We start from the raw sequence: 20622 nt of genomic DNA on the forward strand, positions 1-20622 counted from the left end.
AAAAAGAAATTCTGATGTTGGGACTTTGTTTTCCTTACTCTTTTGCTGATAATTCTGATTTTGAAACAGTGAGTCTGGTATCACATTTGTCTGAGATACAGCTTACCTTATATTCTTTAAGTGTGATGTTACCCAAATATAAAGAAATAGGACCTCATAAACCTCACCTATTTTTTCTGCCATTAGACATGGTAAAACCCTCTAATGAACCTGCATACCAAGCAACAATCTCATAAGGGATACTCTCCAAGCTGCAGGTTATCAAACCACAATGATCAGCACAAGTATGGTTGTAGCTGATGCCAAATTTTAGAGACAAATTTCCCAGAGCAGTCAAAGCTAGCACTTTTCATTGTGAGAAGCTGCTATAGACACAGACCTTCAGGCAAACACGAGCTATCAAAGCATGTAAGATTTTGGCTCCTGATTCTTTGTCCCTACATAAAAATGTCAACCTACACTGATAAAAAATCTGATACCATAACCTAGATGAGAAGATGCTAATTAACAAGGGCGAGGTGCCTGGTCAAATGGGTGAAGAAGCCTGTGCTAATGTTCTTTACTGCTGCAACTCAACTCTTCAAAGTCTGAGTTAGTACCTGCAGTGCATTGTAAGCTTGTCCTTGTAATGGAATTCACTGCAGTTCCAGAGATCAAAAGGTAGATTATTTTAACAATGGAAATAAGCTCTTGCAAAGTTTGGGGAGATGAGTCCTTGAGTTACTGGCCCAAAACTGGCAAAAATATGTAGCTACTCATTGTGAAGCAAATATAAATTGAGAAAATGCCCTTTTCAAAGAGCAATTAATTTTCTTCTTACTGCATATAGTTTAAGCACGTCTGTAAAATGCTCACTTGATTTACGAAAACTGATACAAATCTATCACTGAAAAGCAAAATATATGAATTCAGCAGCTATATATTCTTCCTCTTCCATCCCTTACTCTTTCTAATGAGACTGGAGAGAGAAATGAAGTCAATCAAAAGCTTCCTAGATACATTTTGAAATGCTGGGAATATAGATAAATATACTCAATATTCAATTCTGGTAAATTCCTCATGCATTTGAGAATTTGACATGTTTCCCCCCATGTATTTTTTTCATTTAGCACCTTTGGTAACTGCGGAGACAATTGTGAAACTTGTCGTCACGCAACATATCAGAAGTGTCACAAGGGTTAAATCAGTATCCTGTCATACAGTATTCTATCAGACAGGGGTGAATAACAGATGCCTAGAAGGCAGAAGAGTAATGTGGAAAGCATATAAAGTCACGTGCCCTGGTTGATCTCCTAGGTCCATGAACTTCCTGAACCAATGAAGATGGTTCTCCAGCCAGCAGATCAGACTGAGCAAGCTCCAACAATAAGAACTTGGGTGTTGACTTGTAACGTATCCAACTACTTTTAATTAAAAGAAACAGAACAAGCTGGTCTTACAAGGTTACCTCCAGAGACTGAAAGAGAATGCCTTTTGTGCCTCGTTCTGAAGAAAACGCTAGTTTCCTTACAGAAAGGAAGCCTGCATCACACACAAAACTAGAGAATTAGCGAGTACAGCATTCTTCCTGCCTACACAAAACCAGCTGAGTGACACAGGCAAGTGGCTTCTTTACCTGAAGTTAAGAGTAACTGAAGCACATACATTTGCATTCTCAAACATGGCTCCAACTCAGAAAAGCAAAAGAAAACAGAAGGGTTTTGGATTTTTATATGTTCTAAGCTATACATTGGTTGTGTCTTAATTTCCAGATTTCTCTGACTTTTAACAGAGAAAGTTCTTTGACATAAGACTTGACAAAAAGGTGGTGTCAACGTAACTAAACAGAGCAAGTGCCCCATTTTAAGTTAGGAATCTAACTTAGATTCCATGCAACAAAATCACGCCTTTTCCAAACAGTTATCAAAACCACATAAACAAGTAGTAGAGTTTATCCAACCATGTCACCAAGTGTGATTGGAATGAGTCTAGGAGTGTAATGAACTTTCAGCAGCATTGTGCAGTCTAGCATGATATGGGAACAAAACCTGAGGCAGATCTGGATGAAATGTCAATTTACTGTCAACAATTTCTCACATTCAACAAACTCCAAGGGAAATGACGTTTCCTTTAGCAACATTTCTTTAAAATTCCAACAATCTCAAACTCACACATTACAAGTGTATCAAATGTACTGTGTAAACATTTGGATGTACATTATGGGCAACTTACTTTTAAGTAAGTGTACTTAAAATGTAGGAAAAACAGTGATCTGAATAAATTCTCTAGTTGCTAAAATTCTTTGCTATTTTTTTGTATAAGGGATTATAGTTCATGAAGAAAACAGACCATTTTGCTAAACTTCTATCAATCTTATATTACTTCAAGTGACTTCCATGGCTTTAAGGATATTTATATCTACTGTCTATCTAGTAGATGCAAACATTTCATCTATAGCTCAAGAAAACTTCCAATAGCAAAATTGTTAACAATATCATTCCGCCATTTTCTTACCATGCTATTCCTCCCCTAATATTTACATCAAGCCTTAGAAGGGTATAAATCTGTTTGCACTGCAGTACAGCACATTCATAATACACCTTCTCTTTCTAAATGCCCCCTTTTCTTCTTGTTCTTAGTTCATGTGATTAGAAGAATAACTGTAAGCAGTGCAGTCTAGATTCAAAGGGAGGCATATTAAGACAGGTTTAAGATAGGCTGTATTCTCCAGATTTTTACTCAGTCTGACACTATCCGGTCCTTAAAGTAAAGCATGTCCCTTACATTACTTAAAGTAACATAAGGTCTCCAACACCTGCAAGAAGGCCTCAATATTTGAACACTGCCAAGGAATTGCTTTCAAGCCCAGCTTGGGCCTTCATAGAATATCCTGCCAAATACTAGAGTTCAGGAACAAGAAACACGAAAACATTACAAAAATCCCCTAATCAAAACACTTCAAAGGAAATGCAAAATGAGATTATCAATATGAAACTGAAATAAAGAACTTCAGAATCCTGCCCTACCAATGAGAAAATTTTGTCTGAGATTGGGACCTTGCTGAAATTGAGTGAAGCAAGAAGAACCTCCATTCACCACAGAAGAATATATTGATAAAGGATTAAAATATTACTGCAACCAGAAGTATATTTTCATACATTACTTATCATTTCTATGAAACATGGGTAGGATGTCAACTTCATCTAAAATATCTCCACATTTAAAACTATTTTTGATAAGCAGTTCTAGCTTATATTGTGGTAGTATCCTAAAATACTCAATACACAAGTGCTCCATTATCAAAAGTACCTCTATCAAAAAATTTAGTTAAAGAACTTAAACTTCACTTTTGATACCGTCAGAGCTGAATTAACAAAGAGGAAGGCAATGTATTGAGATCTGTGAAGATCCACATTCTCCCACAAAGTAGGTGCAAGAACTAAATAGAAACTGCCCTGTAAAAGTATTCTTCAGCCTTCACCCCAGGCAGCCATCTGAAAGATCTCTAATATGAAGACCTGTTTTAAACAGAGAAAGTCACATAGATAATGACTGCTCTGCTAAAATAGCCTCTGAGCAACCAACCCCCAAAGCTACAGAGAACAACAGCAATCATTACTGTTTGCAGGTTAGAACACCTCAGTTATTCCCATTTAACAACAGGGGAGAATAACAGTTTAAAAGAGAATACAAGGAACAGAATGTTGGCAAAAAAGTCAGCTAGTTGAGGAGCTGCCTTTAGGTGTAAGGTTTTCTTCTTGTTTTCTTCAAAGCCCTGAATCTTCAATACTGAAAATGTTGCAGAATTTGTTCCAGAAAAATACTGGTGTTGCTTCAGAAACACAAGAAAGAGGCTTAGACATTAAATACCCAAATGAGTATTCCAGACTTAGTCCAAGTAGTCCCCTGGCACAGTGATATGGGAGAACCTGCCTCAGCTCTATCCCATTCCCAGAGGCTTAATGTATAGAGAGAACATTTAGGATCTCTTCAAGTGAGCTAAAGATTTGCATATCCTAACATACAGCATGCATTTCTTTTGATAAATGTGAGATTACCTGGACTACCTTCAAAGTGGTAAAATATGGTTTGCTTTATATTAAAACAGCATTAAAAAAACCTCCAACTGTTATAAACCAGAATTAGAAGGCCATTGTAACCTCATCTCCAGGTGGAAGACAGGAAGTGTGTCTACAGCACATATTTATCAACTTAATACTGGTTTTGATTTTCTGAGATCCTTAGATAAAGTAACTTTTATTAACTATTACTCCTGCTTAAGTTGGCATGTTTTTGAAACAACTGATTAAACCCACACACTCGTAGCACACCAAAAATGTCACAGGAAGAATGTTTGACTTAGAAGTGAAAATAAATATTAGATCTTTCTTTAGCCTAAGTATGATACAGGTTGATAGCTCAGCATAAACATGAACTTGGAACAAGTCTGCCCTACTAAATGCTACATGCTACCTATTAAAAAAAACACCCTTTGGGTACAGTACTTATTCAGAAACTAAACATGCATTTTATGGCTTTTCTAAAATCCTTAAATAACAAAGACAGAAAAGCCAGAATTTGAATGTGAAAACCTTGTCTGATTTAAAAGGCAAAAACTCAAAAGCTTAAATCTGCATTATTTGACTTCCAAGGTGCTTGGCACCTGCAGCTTGTTCCCACCATAAGGCTCAGTTACTCAGCATTTCTCAGAGTTGGTTCACAGATTTTAAACTAAACTTTGGGACTCCATATCTAAACTTTTTTGAAAACTGCTTTTGGCAACTTAAGTTTTAATAAATCACAAGATGATTTCTGCCCGAGACTATAACCTAAATGATAACAGATGAATTCACAATATACAGCTACCAAAAAACCCACCCAAATCAAAGAAGGAACACATAATGAATCAAGATCTAACACACAGGTTCCTTATTTTAATTGACAGAAGGTAGCAATCCCCCTGTGCAGTTTCATGTACTGTACAGAGCCATTCCCAAGTAAGACATTTGTGCTACTTTTAACACTGTATTAGATCTATACTATTTCTTCAGTGCTTTTAGCTTTGACAAGAACAGCCTAAGTAAAGAGCCAAAATATAATGAATGACTTGAAGTATTTATGGTACTGTCTTGAAACTACTTGTAGCAAGGGGGGAAAAATCATCTTTGGAAGTCCACAAAACAAAAAAGCATGCATAGCTTTCTTCAGAGCATAAGCATACAAACTGTAAACAACCTTTAAAAGATGCCTTAGAGAACATCAATTTTTTTTCATAGTAGAAAAAGGTGCATAAAATACATTCCCAATATCAAAGTCTGGAATTGCTTTACTCTGAACTGAAAACTCTTACAGTTTTTAAAAGAAAATAACTTAAATCAAAAGGTAAAATTACAATAGCTCTAACAAAAAAATAGCTCTAACACTGCTCTACAAGTTTGAATTCAAACTGCATTCACCAAAATAATTTATTAACTATAACCTAATTTTCTTGTAGCACAGATGCAGTAGAGTAGGGCTTACCATGAGATATTTTGCTATTCAGTTTAGAAACTCAATATTCTCTTACCAAGGACTGGTTACTGACATCAGGAAGAAAAACAACAAAATCACACAACACCAAAAGCTAAAAGATATTCTGAAGGAAAAAGAGGGGGCGGAGTGACTTACTCTGTCTTTAATCAGAAGTATAGCCACAATTTTGTTAGACTGAGTACAAATAAGTTCTGTAAATGAGGCATTTTCATACAGCTTTGTTATTTAGTGACATTTACATTGGGTTTTTTTGTACTGAGGTGATTTCTGAAAGCTACTCTGTGCAAACAACACACAGTCAATCACGCACAGAGGCTCCATGAACACCTACTGCAGAACCACTTTTGACTCGGGAAGAAAAAGGATTGGCGCTACCTATACACAGTAACCAGCTCATGGCAAGACAAGTTAAGACTGAAGTAGTTCTCAGAACTAACAGGTACATTGGTGAAATGTTTCATTCCCTTCCTTCTCCCTTTTGTCTAATGGAAACAGCAATCAGTTGCAAGGTAGAGAGAACATGGAGCTAAGCTCCTGGAGGCTATTTGTTTTCCTTGAGGCTGTTATTTTCACAACCCAACATTACTGTTCTAATAACTGCTTATCCACAGTCAGTTCTTTTGCCACCAATGCCATAGTAAAACTGATGTGCTAGAGTACATGCTCCCTGACACAGGTTATATTCAAGCAGAGGGGTAATCTCACCTCAGAACATTACATTCTAGACTTAAAACTGTCCACTCTGCAGAGCAGCTGTACAAGCACCTAAATCATCAAAACCACAGCAGCTGGCAGGTCACTACATGATGCTTACTACTACTACATGATACTGAGTACAGCAGCCCCCTGTAGGTCAATTACACCTACAATCTATTAATGCAGTCTATGTATACAACCTTCTCTATCAGCTTTAAATGCTGTTCCTATTCATTTTCTGGGTTTGTGTTTGTTATTTGTTGTTTGGTTTTTGTGGCAGATGGAGGTTTTTTGGCGGTTTGTTTGTTTTGGGGCTTTTTTGTTTGGTCTTTTTTTGTTTTGTTTTAATTTGCACAACTAAACAGATCAAAAGACTTTTTAACTTACTGTTCATGGAAGTCCAGCATTGGTGGCTCAAACCGGAGAGGTCGGCAATTTCCCCGATACAGGGATACACTGCAAGAAAAATTAACATGCTGTAAAAGATAGTATTAAATTACATAATTTTTGCCCCCCTTTCCATTTCAAATAGCCCTTTATTAGCAAAATTCATTAATACTAATATAGCAACTGATTCAAAAGAAGAAGCAAGCAAAAAAAAACTTGTCCAGTCAAAATACCACAATTTTACAACATGATTATGCAGTGCCTCCAGGAAAGATTATGTAAGAGTACATATCTTGAAAATGGACGTAATTGAAGCGTAAACCTCTCCTTTATATAATGATGGCTGAGTGAAACAACACATTAAGAAGGTTTACATCACCCTTCATAGCAATGTCCAAACATTGCAATGAAAGATGTTCTGGATATTGTCCAGTGTGGAACAGTAATTTACATACACATCCTGAGTTTCTCCAGCTACTTTTTTACTAGTACATAAACAACCTTGGGTGCATTTGAAGGTACTGAGGCCACATGTGAGAAAACACCCAATACTGTTCAAAACTTGCAATATCCAGAAGACAATGACTCTGCTCTGGAAGCATTCCTTAGCTTTGCTTATACTAATGTCCCCCTGGAAACTCTTTAGGAAAATTCTAGTAGATGAAGGCCAAAACTTAAACAGCACTCAAACAATCCAGCAGTGAAGTCAACAAAGCACCCGGAAGCATTCTCTGCTACTGCTTATTTTATCAGTACAGTTATATAGAGCACAACAGTTAACCCACAACAAAAAATTTAAGTAAAATATACAAAGAGGTTTCATTGACCTAAACATTTTTTATTATTCAGAATGATGCGATTGTGATTACAGTTAAGCATCTCTTAAGCTGTAACACTTTAATTGAGCTGAGTAAAAATCCTATTCATAAACAAAACAGGGAGACAACAACATAAAAAAATGGGGAAGACTAAAGAATAATAATAAGATCAATGGCTCCTGAATGGTAAGACCAACAGATGCTTTTTTTTTCTTCAAATGTTTTTTTTTTCCCCTGTTATTAAAACAGCCTTATTGGTTTAGATCCTTGTTTTCTGACTTTACATCAATCCTAGATGTCCAAAGACAGAGCTGCAGTCATTTATCCTGGGTAAGGAGAGATACACCACAGACCCACTTCTACTCAGAGCTCGCAGCTCTGCCTCAGCATGGAGGAGCAGCCAGGAAATGGGACATGCACTTGTGGCTTGTCTTATGAAAGCTGGGGCCTTGAGCAAAGATCAAACCAGTTCCAACCAGTGCAATTCCAGGAAAAGTAATTATTGATCAAATTCAGATGTCTTCCCATATTTCAGAACCACTTCAACAAGAAAGCTATTTACATGAGTAAAAGTTTAACAGGCTAGGAAATCTTAATTGTATCCTTTAATCAAAATCAAATCAAAAGAATTTTAAATAAAATTACATTGTCTCAATGACTCACTAAAACTCTGAGACTGAATCTTCACACTTGAAGTATAATACATAGCATGCTAATCAATTTCCAGCGCTCTGTTTGGATGTCAAAGCATCTTCAATGCTACAGAGCCTAGTCACTAAAAATAGCTTTGTACACATAAAAATAATAAAACACTACCAGGAGAGGAGTGGGCTTAGTACATGCAGTCAGCCTTAAGTATATACTTAAATATGTGTGTGTGTGTGTGTGTGTGTACACACATATGCCATGTGTGTGCAGATCACAGTACAACAGAAGTGAAAATACAAGAAGACACCAAAAGGAAAAACTGTACTCAAGTCTACAAAAAAAAATTTAAATTCTTGCTACTACTAAGTGTGGCTGTGAGACATTACCATTGTCAAATAAGAGCGTGCTTGGGTACACCTTCTCAGGCTAAAGTCAAACCTCAAGCTGAAGAATAAATGCACAACAAAATGAGGTTTACAGAGACACTAGATGTAGGAGAATACAATTGGAAAACTATACTAGCAGTTAGGTTTCATAAGGATAAAAAAGTGACTAGTATGTCTTCAGAGTTTACAGTCTAATTTTAAAAACCATTTAGAATGCATTTCTAAATGAAAAAGGTCAAAAAGCTCCTGTACCTCCATTGTCAAAGTAACACTAAACAGAAACCACTCATCTTTGAGTGGTTTCTGTTTAGTGTTACTTTGAGTGCATAATTCTGCACATTTCTTCCAAAATTAAAACTTTGAACAGTTAGCACCTCTTTTGTGTTGGTAATTATTGGCAGAATGACATATCAATTCCCTTCATAGAAAAATACTAAAAATATTTACAATATTTACAAAAGTGATAATTATGATCTTTATTTTAAATTCATTGAAAACAATCTCAATGGTAACTTGGCCTAACTTAAACAATTGTGACATACACAGTTCTCCACATACACATGAAGGTTAGGCAACATTTTCTCAGGATACAGAGCTATATTATCCTGGAAAGCCAGTTGGACAACACAGATTTTTAAAACTTGTTGCATTTGGTTGAAGTTTGGTTAAGGCAATAATAGCATAATGAATGCCAACTATTATAATAAAAGTAAGAGCTGTAATAGGATTCAAATGAGAGCAAGCAATATAGGGATTCACAAACTTTGCCTTCTGAAGGGCCCAACATGAGTCAACTTGCAGCAGACAAGGAAATGATGATAATGTCTGCTCTGCTGGGCACTTGCTCACCGGAGGCTGGATACACCCATGGGTAGGGCAACTTTACAGCATAATGACATGAATTTAATTACTATTGTATGCATGCAGAAATATGGCTCCCGGTCTTATATCACAATTTAAACTTTTTTCCTTCCCTACCCCTCCAAGTTTTCTAACTTTTAAAGACCAGGAGAGCAACATGAAAAAGAAAAGATGCATCTGGAAGAGAGGACTGCAGATATCTGCCAGCAGACTAAGAACAGGCCAGGAGTCATAAGGACCCATAATTTAAATGTTCTCAACATCTTTTCCTTCTGCAAGAATTTTGATTTTAAAAATGAGACTTGAGAGTTAACTACACATAGTCCCCAGCAGGATTGTTATCCTTCCTGTTCCATCCATGCTGCATCTGAGTGGACATTTACCTCAACTACTAACAAAGATACTGCTGCTACCCAGATGCAACTCACTGAAAAGCACCTTCATGTCTCAATAGTCACATATGCTGCCATAAACATGGTCAAAATAGCAATGCCTGCAAAGGCTGTAGCTGACATGGGTGTCCATCTGTGCTAAGCCACAATATTTTTCTGTCTTAAGGACATTCTTCAGCACTTCCATAATGCTTTGCTGTTTATCAGAGTATTAGGTACTCCATTTTAGATAATCAATGCACATCTTTGCATTTGGAGATGAAGAAAAGGTTTGTCACATACAGTATTTAAAGATTTCTGCAAAGCTGGGCAGCAACTTTGTCTCCGTATCCTCACTTTACCTTTTTAGCTGTTCTGGGATTTCTGTAGGAGTTGCGTGCTCTGTGGAATCTTATCTGTAACATCTTTAATTTCTACTGCAGAAAATTCAAATCTAAGCATACTCCACATGTAATTTTTCCCACATTACTTCAGCAGTTGTTTGAAGGGTTTTATTTCCTCTCTTGAGCCATAAATTGTAAAGAAATAAAGACAGCAGAATTAAGCTGTGAAACAACTTAATTCTTACGATTTTATTTAGCAAAAAGAACTCTTAGAAAGCTGCTACTTTATTTCCATTACCACAAAATTAAATAAAAAAATTTATTATCTAAAAATAACTATGTGAACCTTTAAAATGACAAATTGGTAAATACATCACAGTGGGTACTTTTTGTGCCAGAATCCTCGAAAGAGCCACGGCAGACTTTTTGAGATAAAAATGTTCTGTAAGTAACCTGAGTGCATCCACAGCTTGTTAATATTTAAAAATAAGGCTGAGCTGCTTATATCAGAAAAGATATTTTAATTTTTAAAACTAGATTTTTTTTTTTTTATATAAATATGGGTACTAATCACAGGTTCAGTGAGAAAGTGAACTCCCACAAAACAATTGACCACTTCAGTATCTGGCAGAAGCTGCTGCTAAAAATGCAGATGAATAAAAAGACTAGCAAGAATGGTGTTTTTTTATAAACTAACCAGATAACAGCTGGCTCAGATATGTCAATATTAACCTTTTATCAGGAAAACACACTTGTAACAGGCAAAGTTCAAAGCCAGCAATTCCCAAGGGGGAGTGTCTGGGGAAAGAACAGGGAGAAGCTTGAATAGATGCACTGTAACCTGACCATGGGCAGGAACAAAACAAATTAAATTGCTAGTTCATTTCCCTCCTTCCACTTAGTGCTAAAAAGTAGACAGAAGAACTGAATAAACTGTCTAAATAGGGAAAAAATATTGGCAAGCTATACCAAGAAGAAGAAATAATCTACAATAAGGACAAGGAAAGACGTGTCATCTAGAGAAGTTAAATATTGTTTTTAGCAATGCTACTGAAAAAAATTAACCTAGAAAAAGACTTAAAGATTCATGCAAAACCAGTAACAGCAGTGAGAGAGAAAAACAGAAAGCAAATTAACATGGTATCAGAGACCTTGTAATGGAGACCTTCATCACATTGAGACCAAACTTCAAATAGGCTAGCACTCTTCAGTGAAAGGGACTATTTATTTTCAGATAGCTAAATCAGTGTTTTAACAGAACACACTCTAGAACACTGAAGTTTCCAATACAGAAAGCAATCTTCTTAGCTGAGAAATTAAAATTTAAAAAATCCTGTAAGCAATCTAGTCCATGGCCTCAATCTCAAGAACCACCAAATTCAGTTGTTTTCCGGGAAACAATATTGCATCTACTCTATGGATGTCAATATAGGCACTTTCTTTCTGCCATTCAGATTTCATGATTTAAACAAGACACTATTCCATTTAAAGAATCTCCATAAGGTCTGGCTATATCCAAGACACAGAAATACACTAATCACTGTTATCTTTTGTTCAACTGTCATTCCTGTAAATTCATGTTCTCATACTTACAGTCTGACTGACATACTGCAGCACATAACTACAGCTGTTTGCATTCCTGTCCACAGCTGGAGATTTCATAGGTTTTTCAAAATTTGCAAAAAGAAGGATCTTAAGCCCACAATTAAGCAACTATACACACACTAAAATAGGAACTCATTTGAAATGGAAAATTCTTTCACTAGATTTCCTGAAAAGGAACAGAAAACAGGTTGTGGAAAAAACATAAATGTATTTACTGAAAATGCACTATGACAGTTTGCAGAATGCTACTGTGCAAGAAACAAGCTGGATTATTACTATTCAATGCACTTATTAGACAAACAAGAATATCTGATGATTCTTCAGAGAAAACTTAGGGATCAGGGAAAAAAGAGGCCACTTATTTTACTTCTCAGATACCATATGTGGCAAACTCTTCAGTAGCAGGTTATGTCTTCAGGAGAGAAAAGGACAACACAGGGTCATGGGTTGTCCAGTCTGGAGAAAAGGAGGCTCAGAGGTGACCTCACTGCTCTCTACAACCACCTGAAAAGAGGTTGGAGCCATGCAGGGCTCAGACTCCTCCCAGGCAACCAGAGACAGAACAGGAGGAAATGGCCTCAAGCTGTGCCAGGGAGATTCAGGGTAGATATTCAGAAAAAAATCATCATGTGGTTAAGTACTGTAACAGCCTCCCTAGGGCAGAGGTGACATCACCTCACAAAATGAGTAGATGTACAGCTCTGTGATATGCTTAGTGGGCATGGTGGCACATGGCTGAAGGTAGGAGGCGGTGATCTTGGAGGTCTTTTCCAACCTTAATGATTTTATGATGGCACAAAGGAATGCGGGGAAAAATGACTAAAAATAACATCAAGTTTTTCTTCAAAGAGTACATTAAGAATTTTTGAAGTAAGCAAACTTTCTTCTTAATAAAAGAAACTACAGAAAAATATTTTTTCAAAAATCTACAAGCAGACTTTCAGTTTAATTACACAGAATTACTCTGTGGTATACATTACAAAGTGAATCAAAGAACTCTTTAGTTTTTTATTCCACACGTGAAACTTCTTCCTCAAGAAGGGCCATAAAGATGATCAGAAGGACAAAGCACCTCTCCTACAAAGACAGGCTGGGAGATTTGGGGCTGCCCAGGCTGAAGAAGAGAAGGCTCTGAGGTGACCTTAGAGCACCTCCGGTACCCAAAACAGTATCCTTAAGAGAGGTGGAGAGGGACTTTTCACAAGGTCATTTAGTGCTAGGACAAGAAGCAAAGGGCTTGAAACTGAAAGAGGGAAGGTTTAGATGAGTTATTAGGAAGGACTTCTTTACTGACAGGGTAGTGAGGGACAGGAACCCAGCCCATGGCAGAGGGATGGAACTAGCTTAATCTTTAAGGTCCCTTCCAACCCAAACCATTCTATGATTTAGCTGTTCAATATTAAAAACTACCTCACATTTTAGTTTCATTTCCTCTGAATGAGAAAAATAATTGGAAAAAAAAATCACATGGTTTGTATTTTTTTTACACTATATCGTTATTATTCCTATGAAAAGTATCACAAATCTTACAATTAAAGGCTATGTTAAACTTTTAGAAAGATGCTTACCTTTTCTGTTGATATGAACTGAGGCCTAAAGTTGTCTCAGTCTGTAAAAGAAAAAAAAAAAGTTAAATTTAAGAGGTCAACAGCATTATACCACCAGCGGGGAAAAAACCCCAACCTACCAACCTGGCAACTGCAACAAGTTAGTAAATCAGAGCTTGAAGCAAAAAGGAGTTTTCTGAGCTGGAGCAGAAAACGTAAATTGGCTTTTTCCAATTAAAGAAATTAAGTTTGGCCTTGGACATGAATTGTGGTAGTAATGCCCACAAACTAGAAAACAAGCGTCAACTTAACAACCTAAAAACTGAGAGAAGAAAAAAGTTCAGAAAATTATAACACTGTATGAAGCGAAAGAAAAACCTAGCATAGATAGATGTAAGAAGCAAACTACAAGGAAAAGCATATAAAACAAGAAATAGTCCACCAATTATCCCATTGATGTAATTTAACACCTTGAAAACAAAGGCTATAATCCCCATTTGACTAGGAAACATCATCTCCTTCTCTGCTAATGATCTTCTAGCCTCAGTTATTCATACCCTTCCTTCCACTCTGCTGGACATTTCAATTAATTACCTGAAAACAAGGAGGTTAGGTTGTCTAGAGACTTCCAATTAGTTTACTCTTGCCTAAGAAATACCAACTGGTTTAGAAGTCTGAGTATGCAGTATCCTTCTGATACAGCTAATGTTAAAACATACCAGGACTTGCAAAACTTCAGTCTTCCACAGGATTTGGAGATTAAATTGAGGATTTTAGTCACCCTCTTAAAGACATTTCATGGCCAACCAGAGTATTTATCTCCTGAGAAAAAAAGCTCACAGGTCTGATGAAGTCCACAGTTCACCTCTAGTACAACGATGGCACTTGTGTGCAAGGGGAATGCAAACTTGTATCTCATTTCAGAACTAAATAAGTCCCTTTTGCTGGAAAATTCACTGATTTCTATTTCAGCTAAAAACTACACTTCGCTTCTTTCTTTGTTTTTTCCTAAGCAAAAAGTATTTAAAAAAATAGTTTCTTAAAAATTATCTTTACTTAAAATACAGATTCTTTCATTAGAGCATTATAATTTTGCTATTTGGAGCCACTTCTTGGAAATTTTATAATTACTTCTATTAAATCACTGAGTCTACAAGCATTAATGTTTGATTCATGTCAAGGATCAATTCCGGATTGTAAATCTAAGTAGCATTCCAGATTTAAAATGAAGTTATTTGGTTTACACACCCTCCACTTTGCCCTCCAATCAAACTAAAGAAAGCTGGAAGTGTATGATTTACCATTGTAAGACAAAGCGAATCTTTTTGTAACTTGAGGATTTACTTGCAATTTTGAAAGCCAACACAGAGCACCGTTAGATTTTTTATTTTGTTTTTTTGTTAAAACCTCTGACATGGGGAGTCAGACAGTCAGACTGCCTTGCTGAAAGGATATTGCAGGAAGGGGTTCACATGAAATTACATTTTACAGTACAGAACAATCAGTGCAGTTTCTCCTCAGTGAAGAAAAGACTAAAAAGCAAGCAATTTTGTTTTATACTATGTTATTGTAATTTGAAAGTCAGCAAGCTTTCCTTTAAATTTACCTACTACGTTTGTACTGCAATTAGGAAGGCAGCTCATTTTTTATTCTTCATTGCAACACCATTAATTAACTGAATAGAAAATAAAGCTTACACATCTTCCCATGTTTTCCTAGCTAAAGTATAATACTCATATACTGATAAGCTTTTAGTTCAGCTTCTTAACTTCCGATTCCACACTCCTTTTTCTATTTCCTGTAAGATACAGGCAAATGCTTACTACTCTGAAACAATTTACAACAGGCTATAAGAGAAATTCAATCAAAATGAAGAAGGAAGAAATTTAAAATCAGTTTAAGTGATGAATGCTTAAGGTACACAATGTTTTCTATCTAACACTTTCTAGGAAGTACTGCTAATTAACATGTTAATTAGCTCTGAAATCTAAAGAAACTAAACATAAAAAGGCAGATCTCTTCCTTCCATACCTTATATTTTCCACAGACTGGAAAGACAAAGGCAAACCTTCCAGTTTCAAACTGCCACCCATTATTTTCTCAATTCAACAATAAGAGAACTCATGGCTTGAGATGAGGACAGTGGGTATGTGACTTCTGTGACAGCATGTGTCTGGGAAGGTTTAGGTTTGATATTAGGAAAAGGTTATTCACCCAGAGAGTGGTTTGGCACAGAAACAGGCATTTAAGAAGTGTTTGGACAACGCTCTCAAGCACATGGTGTGAATCTTGGGGCTGTCCTGTGCAGGGCCAAGAGTTTGACTTGTTGATCCTTGTGGTTCCTTCCAATTCAGAACATTCTGAGATTATAATTCCGTGATTCCTTTATTTTGCTTTACCTATTGAAGTGTCTTTATCTTATCCCATGAGTTTTCTCCCTTTTACTCCTCAGATTCCCTTCCTCCATCCCATCCCATGGGGGAAACAGAGCAAGCAGCTGTGTGAGGCTGAACTTCTAGCTGGAGTCAAACCACAACAACTGGACTTACTCTGAAATTAACAGATATACAAAACTGTATATAAAACCTTGTAATCCTTACCAATGTTCTTTAAAGCACATTAATCACAAAAAATTAAGTAAAACATTCTTTCAACAATGAAAGGCTTTTTTTCCCTTTCAAAACATAACTAAAGCACATAATTAAGTTACCAGCAGTTACCTGACAGATGATGGAGCTAACAGGTTCAGATCCTATGACAGAGCAACTAAAATAGCCATTACCAGCACTGTCCCATCCTTCACAACTAGCTTTGGCTCTAACAAGACAGCATGTTCTATTAAGTATTAAATAATTTCATGCAGAAAATTGTTAGTTATATGTACTCTTAAGCATCATAATTGGCTCTCAATACTACTAATATTAGACTCAGTCTAGATTCCACCTAGGCCAGCTTTTAGACAGAAGGCAGTGGAGATCAAATTTAATGCCAGAAAAAATGCAGAAACAAATGGAACTGCTCATAATCGACAAAAGTGCAACTACTGCCTTGCCATGGCTGTAGTTAACTGCTGGGAGTTGAATTATCTGACTGCACACCCAAGGTTTTTCCCTATGTTCTGAAATTACTGATTTGCTATGAAAATATTAAGTTGAATATCTGTAGATCAGGTTTAAAATCATAAATCACTCTGCTAAGACTGGTATTTATTTCTGAGATATATTTAAGAGCAAAAGTCCATCAAAGATTCATGCTTACAAGGAAAAGCCTGGTTTTTGCTTTCAGATGTCCATTAAACACAAGCAGTATTATAAATTCATTTTAATTACACTTCCTGGTTTTTTGAGCAGGAGCTGCTTGCTTTTACTCTGTTTGATTGTTTTTGTGTGTATTTTGTTGTGTGTATTTTGCTGGGGTTTTTAAAGTACATTTTTTGGATCAGCGTCAATCAAGAGCAAAGAAATAGCATACCAACTTCAGCAACTATGGCATCATGGAACTAAACCAAAAATAAATCTCATGTGGCAGTTTCTATAATTACCACTCTTTTTTATTACACGTCAATCTTTGAAGTCATGCAGTAAATAAAAACATACAACTGTGTTCAGTTACAAGTCCCAAATATTAAAAAAGAAAAAAGTTGATCTCCAGGTATAATTGTGAACCTACTGTACTCCAGTCTGGCCCGCTATTTTTCCTGTGTGACTGCACAAAACTGTCAGCAATTAAAGCCATGTACCTAATCAATCCACTATTTATTGTATTGGCTTTGCTTAATACTGTTGGTTTATCAATCAGGTAAAGAGAAATAAAATTACGCTCTTTAAAAAATACAGCTTCATCTTTTCTTCCATAAAGGAGCAGAATTAGAAAAATATTATTTATATGTAACATTTATTAAATCTCATCTGTACTGAAGAAGCATTATAAATAACAAAATATTGCAATGTACAGATCAGGAAGTACAATGCATGTGTATGCTATTAGTATTTCAAGACCTATAATAAGATAAGTTACAGGGAAAAAAAAAAACCAAACCTTCAATTGGATTAATTTCCCAATCCAAATCCCTAACAACAAAACCTAAGGTCAGCACAAAAGGAACAGTAGAAGTATACAACTGAGCTGGAAAAAAGTGAGAAAGGGAAAAATCACCCCTTTTACCAGTACTGGGCATTTATGATCCTTCCACCCAAAAGGCTGTGTTCAAGACTTGAAGATAGGTAATTTTTTTTTTTTTTTAAGTTAAAGACAGCAGATAACATTTAGGGTGTTGCTCCTAACCATATCATGCCTTAATTTAATCTCTTATATAACCCTAGTAGGATTAAATTATAAATCAAGGGATTTCAGTATAAAGATCTTGAGAAAACTTGCACAGAGTGAGCTAGAAAATTTGAAGGCAGTCAGCCAACACCATGGTTTCAAGACTTAGGAATAGTTTCTCTCTCCACAGGGTTATATTCTCAAGACAGATTTCACAGAGAATCTGCAACTCAAAGTACACTTTAAAGACTCTATAATTGTGGAAGACACTAGACAATAATCTTGCATACATGGAGAATCAAAATCCATACCTTACAGCCTGAAGGCCATCTCTAAAGAAATACCCATGGTTGTTAACCTCAGCCAGAACATTAAAAAAAAAATCCAACCAAACAAACAAACAGTCATAACCACCAAGTTAATTTTAATGTCTCATCAAGTTGTTATAATAGCTATTCTTCATTTCTTGGTAAGAGGTCATATTACCTAGCACTACACTCAGTCATCTAAACATAGGCATCTGCTGCCACTTGAGATAAATGTCCTAGGGCAGCCTGCCTGGTCCCAGACTGACATCCAGAAGGACAGAGTTTATCCTACACACTGTGCCACATCTGCCAGGTCCATAGATGCCCAGAACAGTCCAGGACATCTCAAATAGCACTGGTTACCTATGTTTAAGCAACTAAACTAGAGCTCAGAAGTCCTCAACAAGGACATTTGGGGCAATGCAAGGAGGCAGACCCTCTTGGGGTTCAAGACCTGGGATTTCCAACACCAAATATATTTCTTTAATATTAACAAAATTCTCAACAACCAAAGTTTTCTATATTCCTACACAAGAGAGTAGCCACACCAATTTAAAAGACTGTTGCAGTCTGAAAGACTCAGAACATTTCATATCTTGCTATTTCATAGCTGGTTCCTTCTTGTAGAAGAGGTATGTGCTGCTCGCAACTAAATGTTAAGAGATAGCTACAAAAGTGATACATAAATAGCAGCTTAAATCTTCACTGTTCTTAAATCTCCATGAGCTCTGCGCTAATAATCAGTATAATTAAAATAAACTTAACGAGATGTAGCTCACTTAAGGTAATGAAAAAGCAAATGCTGTAATCTGAAAGGTAGTCAAAAGTTGACTGAAGTGATTCTTGCTGGTCTTTCACGACCCAAACTCACATAAGGCATCAAAAACCTCATCAGCTGCCTGTAGCTGATGCAACACATGCTGTTGACACTGGCTTTGCAACAGTCACTCCTGGGCACCAATTGTTTTTAATTTAAAGCCTGGGGATGGCAATTCTTCCAGTACAAGAAGCAGAACTTCAGCTGTTCACAAGCCATGGCAATGAACTAGGAAGGCTCTTACGCCTTTATAAAATCACACACATGGGAAAGAAAGCTCCAGAGGCCATCTAGTCAGCTGTTGCTCAGTGGAAGTCTCATTAGTGCAGGTGAGATTTGGGCCATCATGTTTTGGGTATCTCAAAAGACAGAAATTCTACAACTTCTTTTAATAACCTGGTCCAGTGTTTGAACATCCTGAAGTTTAAAAGTCTTTTTTATTTTCTTGCATGAAAATTTCTTTCCAAAGCTTCTTATCCTGTCACTGCACACAATGAAAATTCTGATTCCTGTTAATTCCACACTGCCCACAACAACCAGTTTTCCTCTGTCTTTTCTCCTAATAGCTGAAAAAATATATCCTAACATGAGAAGCCTTCCATCCCCTGACCATCCTGTAATTACTCTGCTGTGCCTGCTCCAGTATATCAGTGCCTTCCTCACACTTGGCAGCCCAGACTGGACACAATATTCAGCTGCAGCCCTACAGGAGGGGGCAAAATCACCCTTTATCTTCTGGGTCCACATTTGTTCACAATTCAGCAGGCTGGCAATTGCCTTTGCTACAACAGCACATGGAGAACTTACGTCCAACCTGTTCTTTTCCAGAATGCCCCCAAGTCTTATCTGCAGTGCTGCTGCCACAGCCCAGCCTGTCCTGTCACACAGGGCTGTTCTCTCTCAGGTGCAGAGATTTGTCTGAGCTGAAGGACATGAGGTTCCTGTCAGCCAGCTGAAGGCCCTCTGAACAGCAGCCTTGCCTTCCTGTGTAACAGCTACTTTGGCCAATTTGGTATCATCTCTAAACTCACTGAGAGTACTCTCCATGCCACCAACCAGGCTGCTAAAGACAACATTGAGCAATGCTGTCCTCAGTTCCAGGCTCCATCACAGGTAACCAATTGCCAGCTGAACTCTGCCCTGCAGAATACACCCATCAAGGTCAATGGTCCAGTCACTTTACTGCCCACCTATGAGCCTGTATTCTTAACACTTTGGCTACACAGATATCAATGGAGATCACATCAAATCCCTTTAAAAAGGGATTTTTATACAACATGAAAATTAATGAATGAATTAATGAATATAAAAAATGAAAAAACTGATTTATATACAATATGAAAATTTGAGGTAATTTAAAAATATGCTTAGACTTCACTCCCTGAAAACACTATTGCTGATACACCAGAACTGAAAGCTTGCCACCTGTGTTCAGAGAATTCTTTGCGGTGCCACTGAGAATGAAGTATAGATCATGCAGAAAATACTAAACTTCCACCAGTAAGACACCAACACAGCTGAGTCCTACAAAGGTAATTCAGTTCTATGTCTTCTGTGTTACAAAGCCACTGCAAGTCACATTAAGGCCCTGTCTCTTTGTCATGTAGGACCATTGTAATTCTCACTATCAGTCTTTGTAACGAGCAGTTTACAGCAGTTTATGAACAAAGACAGCAAATGTGTATTAAGTATATACAAGCACACAGGCTTTCTTTATTCTCACTATTCTTTATTCTCACTATTCTCACTTTATTCTCTTCTGCAAACCAGCAATTATCAGTAAAATAATTTCTAGGAGTTTACCTGTAAAAAATGGTTGCAAATACTTATGATTATTGTGGCAGCTTCCTGTTAAGATAATCTGACTGAAAAGTCTTAGCACTTTCTCATTTTAGCAATACACTACTTTAAAAACACTACTACATAAGCAGAAGTACTTTCCAAACAGTTTGAATTAAAAAAAAAGAAAGAAAACTTTGCTCTGAAAAATAAATTTTACTTTACCATTCATTTTTCAAAATAAAGTCCTCAAAAAGCAAACTAGTATGTTGGCTTAA

At 36.6% G+C, this 20622-nt stretch overlaps 1 protein-coding gene across 2 annotated transcripts in view; it reads right to left on the bottom strand.

Annotated features, from left to right (window-relative positions):
* Positions 1-20622, bottom strand: part of TMEM131 (transmembrane protein 131) — a 93152-nt gene that overhangs the window by 49269 nt on the left and 23261 nt on the right. For both annotated transcript variants that reach the window (XM_064408138.1, XM_064408137.1), the window contains exons 3-4: positions 13196-13236; positions 6595-6663 (exon numbers count right to left, since the gene is read on the bottom strand). In XM_064408138.1, the coding sequence (XP_064264208.1) occupies positions 6595-6663; positions 13196-13236 (110 nt within the window). The remainder of the gene's footprint in view (positions 1-6594; positions 6664-13195; positions 13237-20622) is intronic.

The sequence above is a fragment of the Passer domesticus genome, chromosome 2, assembly GCF_036417665.1.
Source record: "Passer domesticus isolate bPasDom1 chromosome 2, bPasDom1.hap1, whole genome shotgun sequence".
Lineage (NCBI taxonomy): Eukaryota > Metazoa > Chordata > Aves > Passeriformes > Passeridae > Passer > Passer domesticus.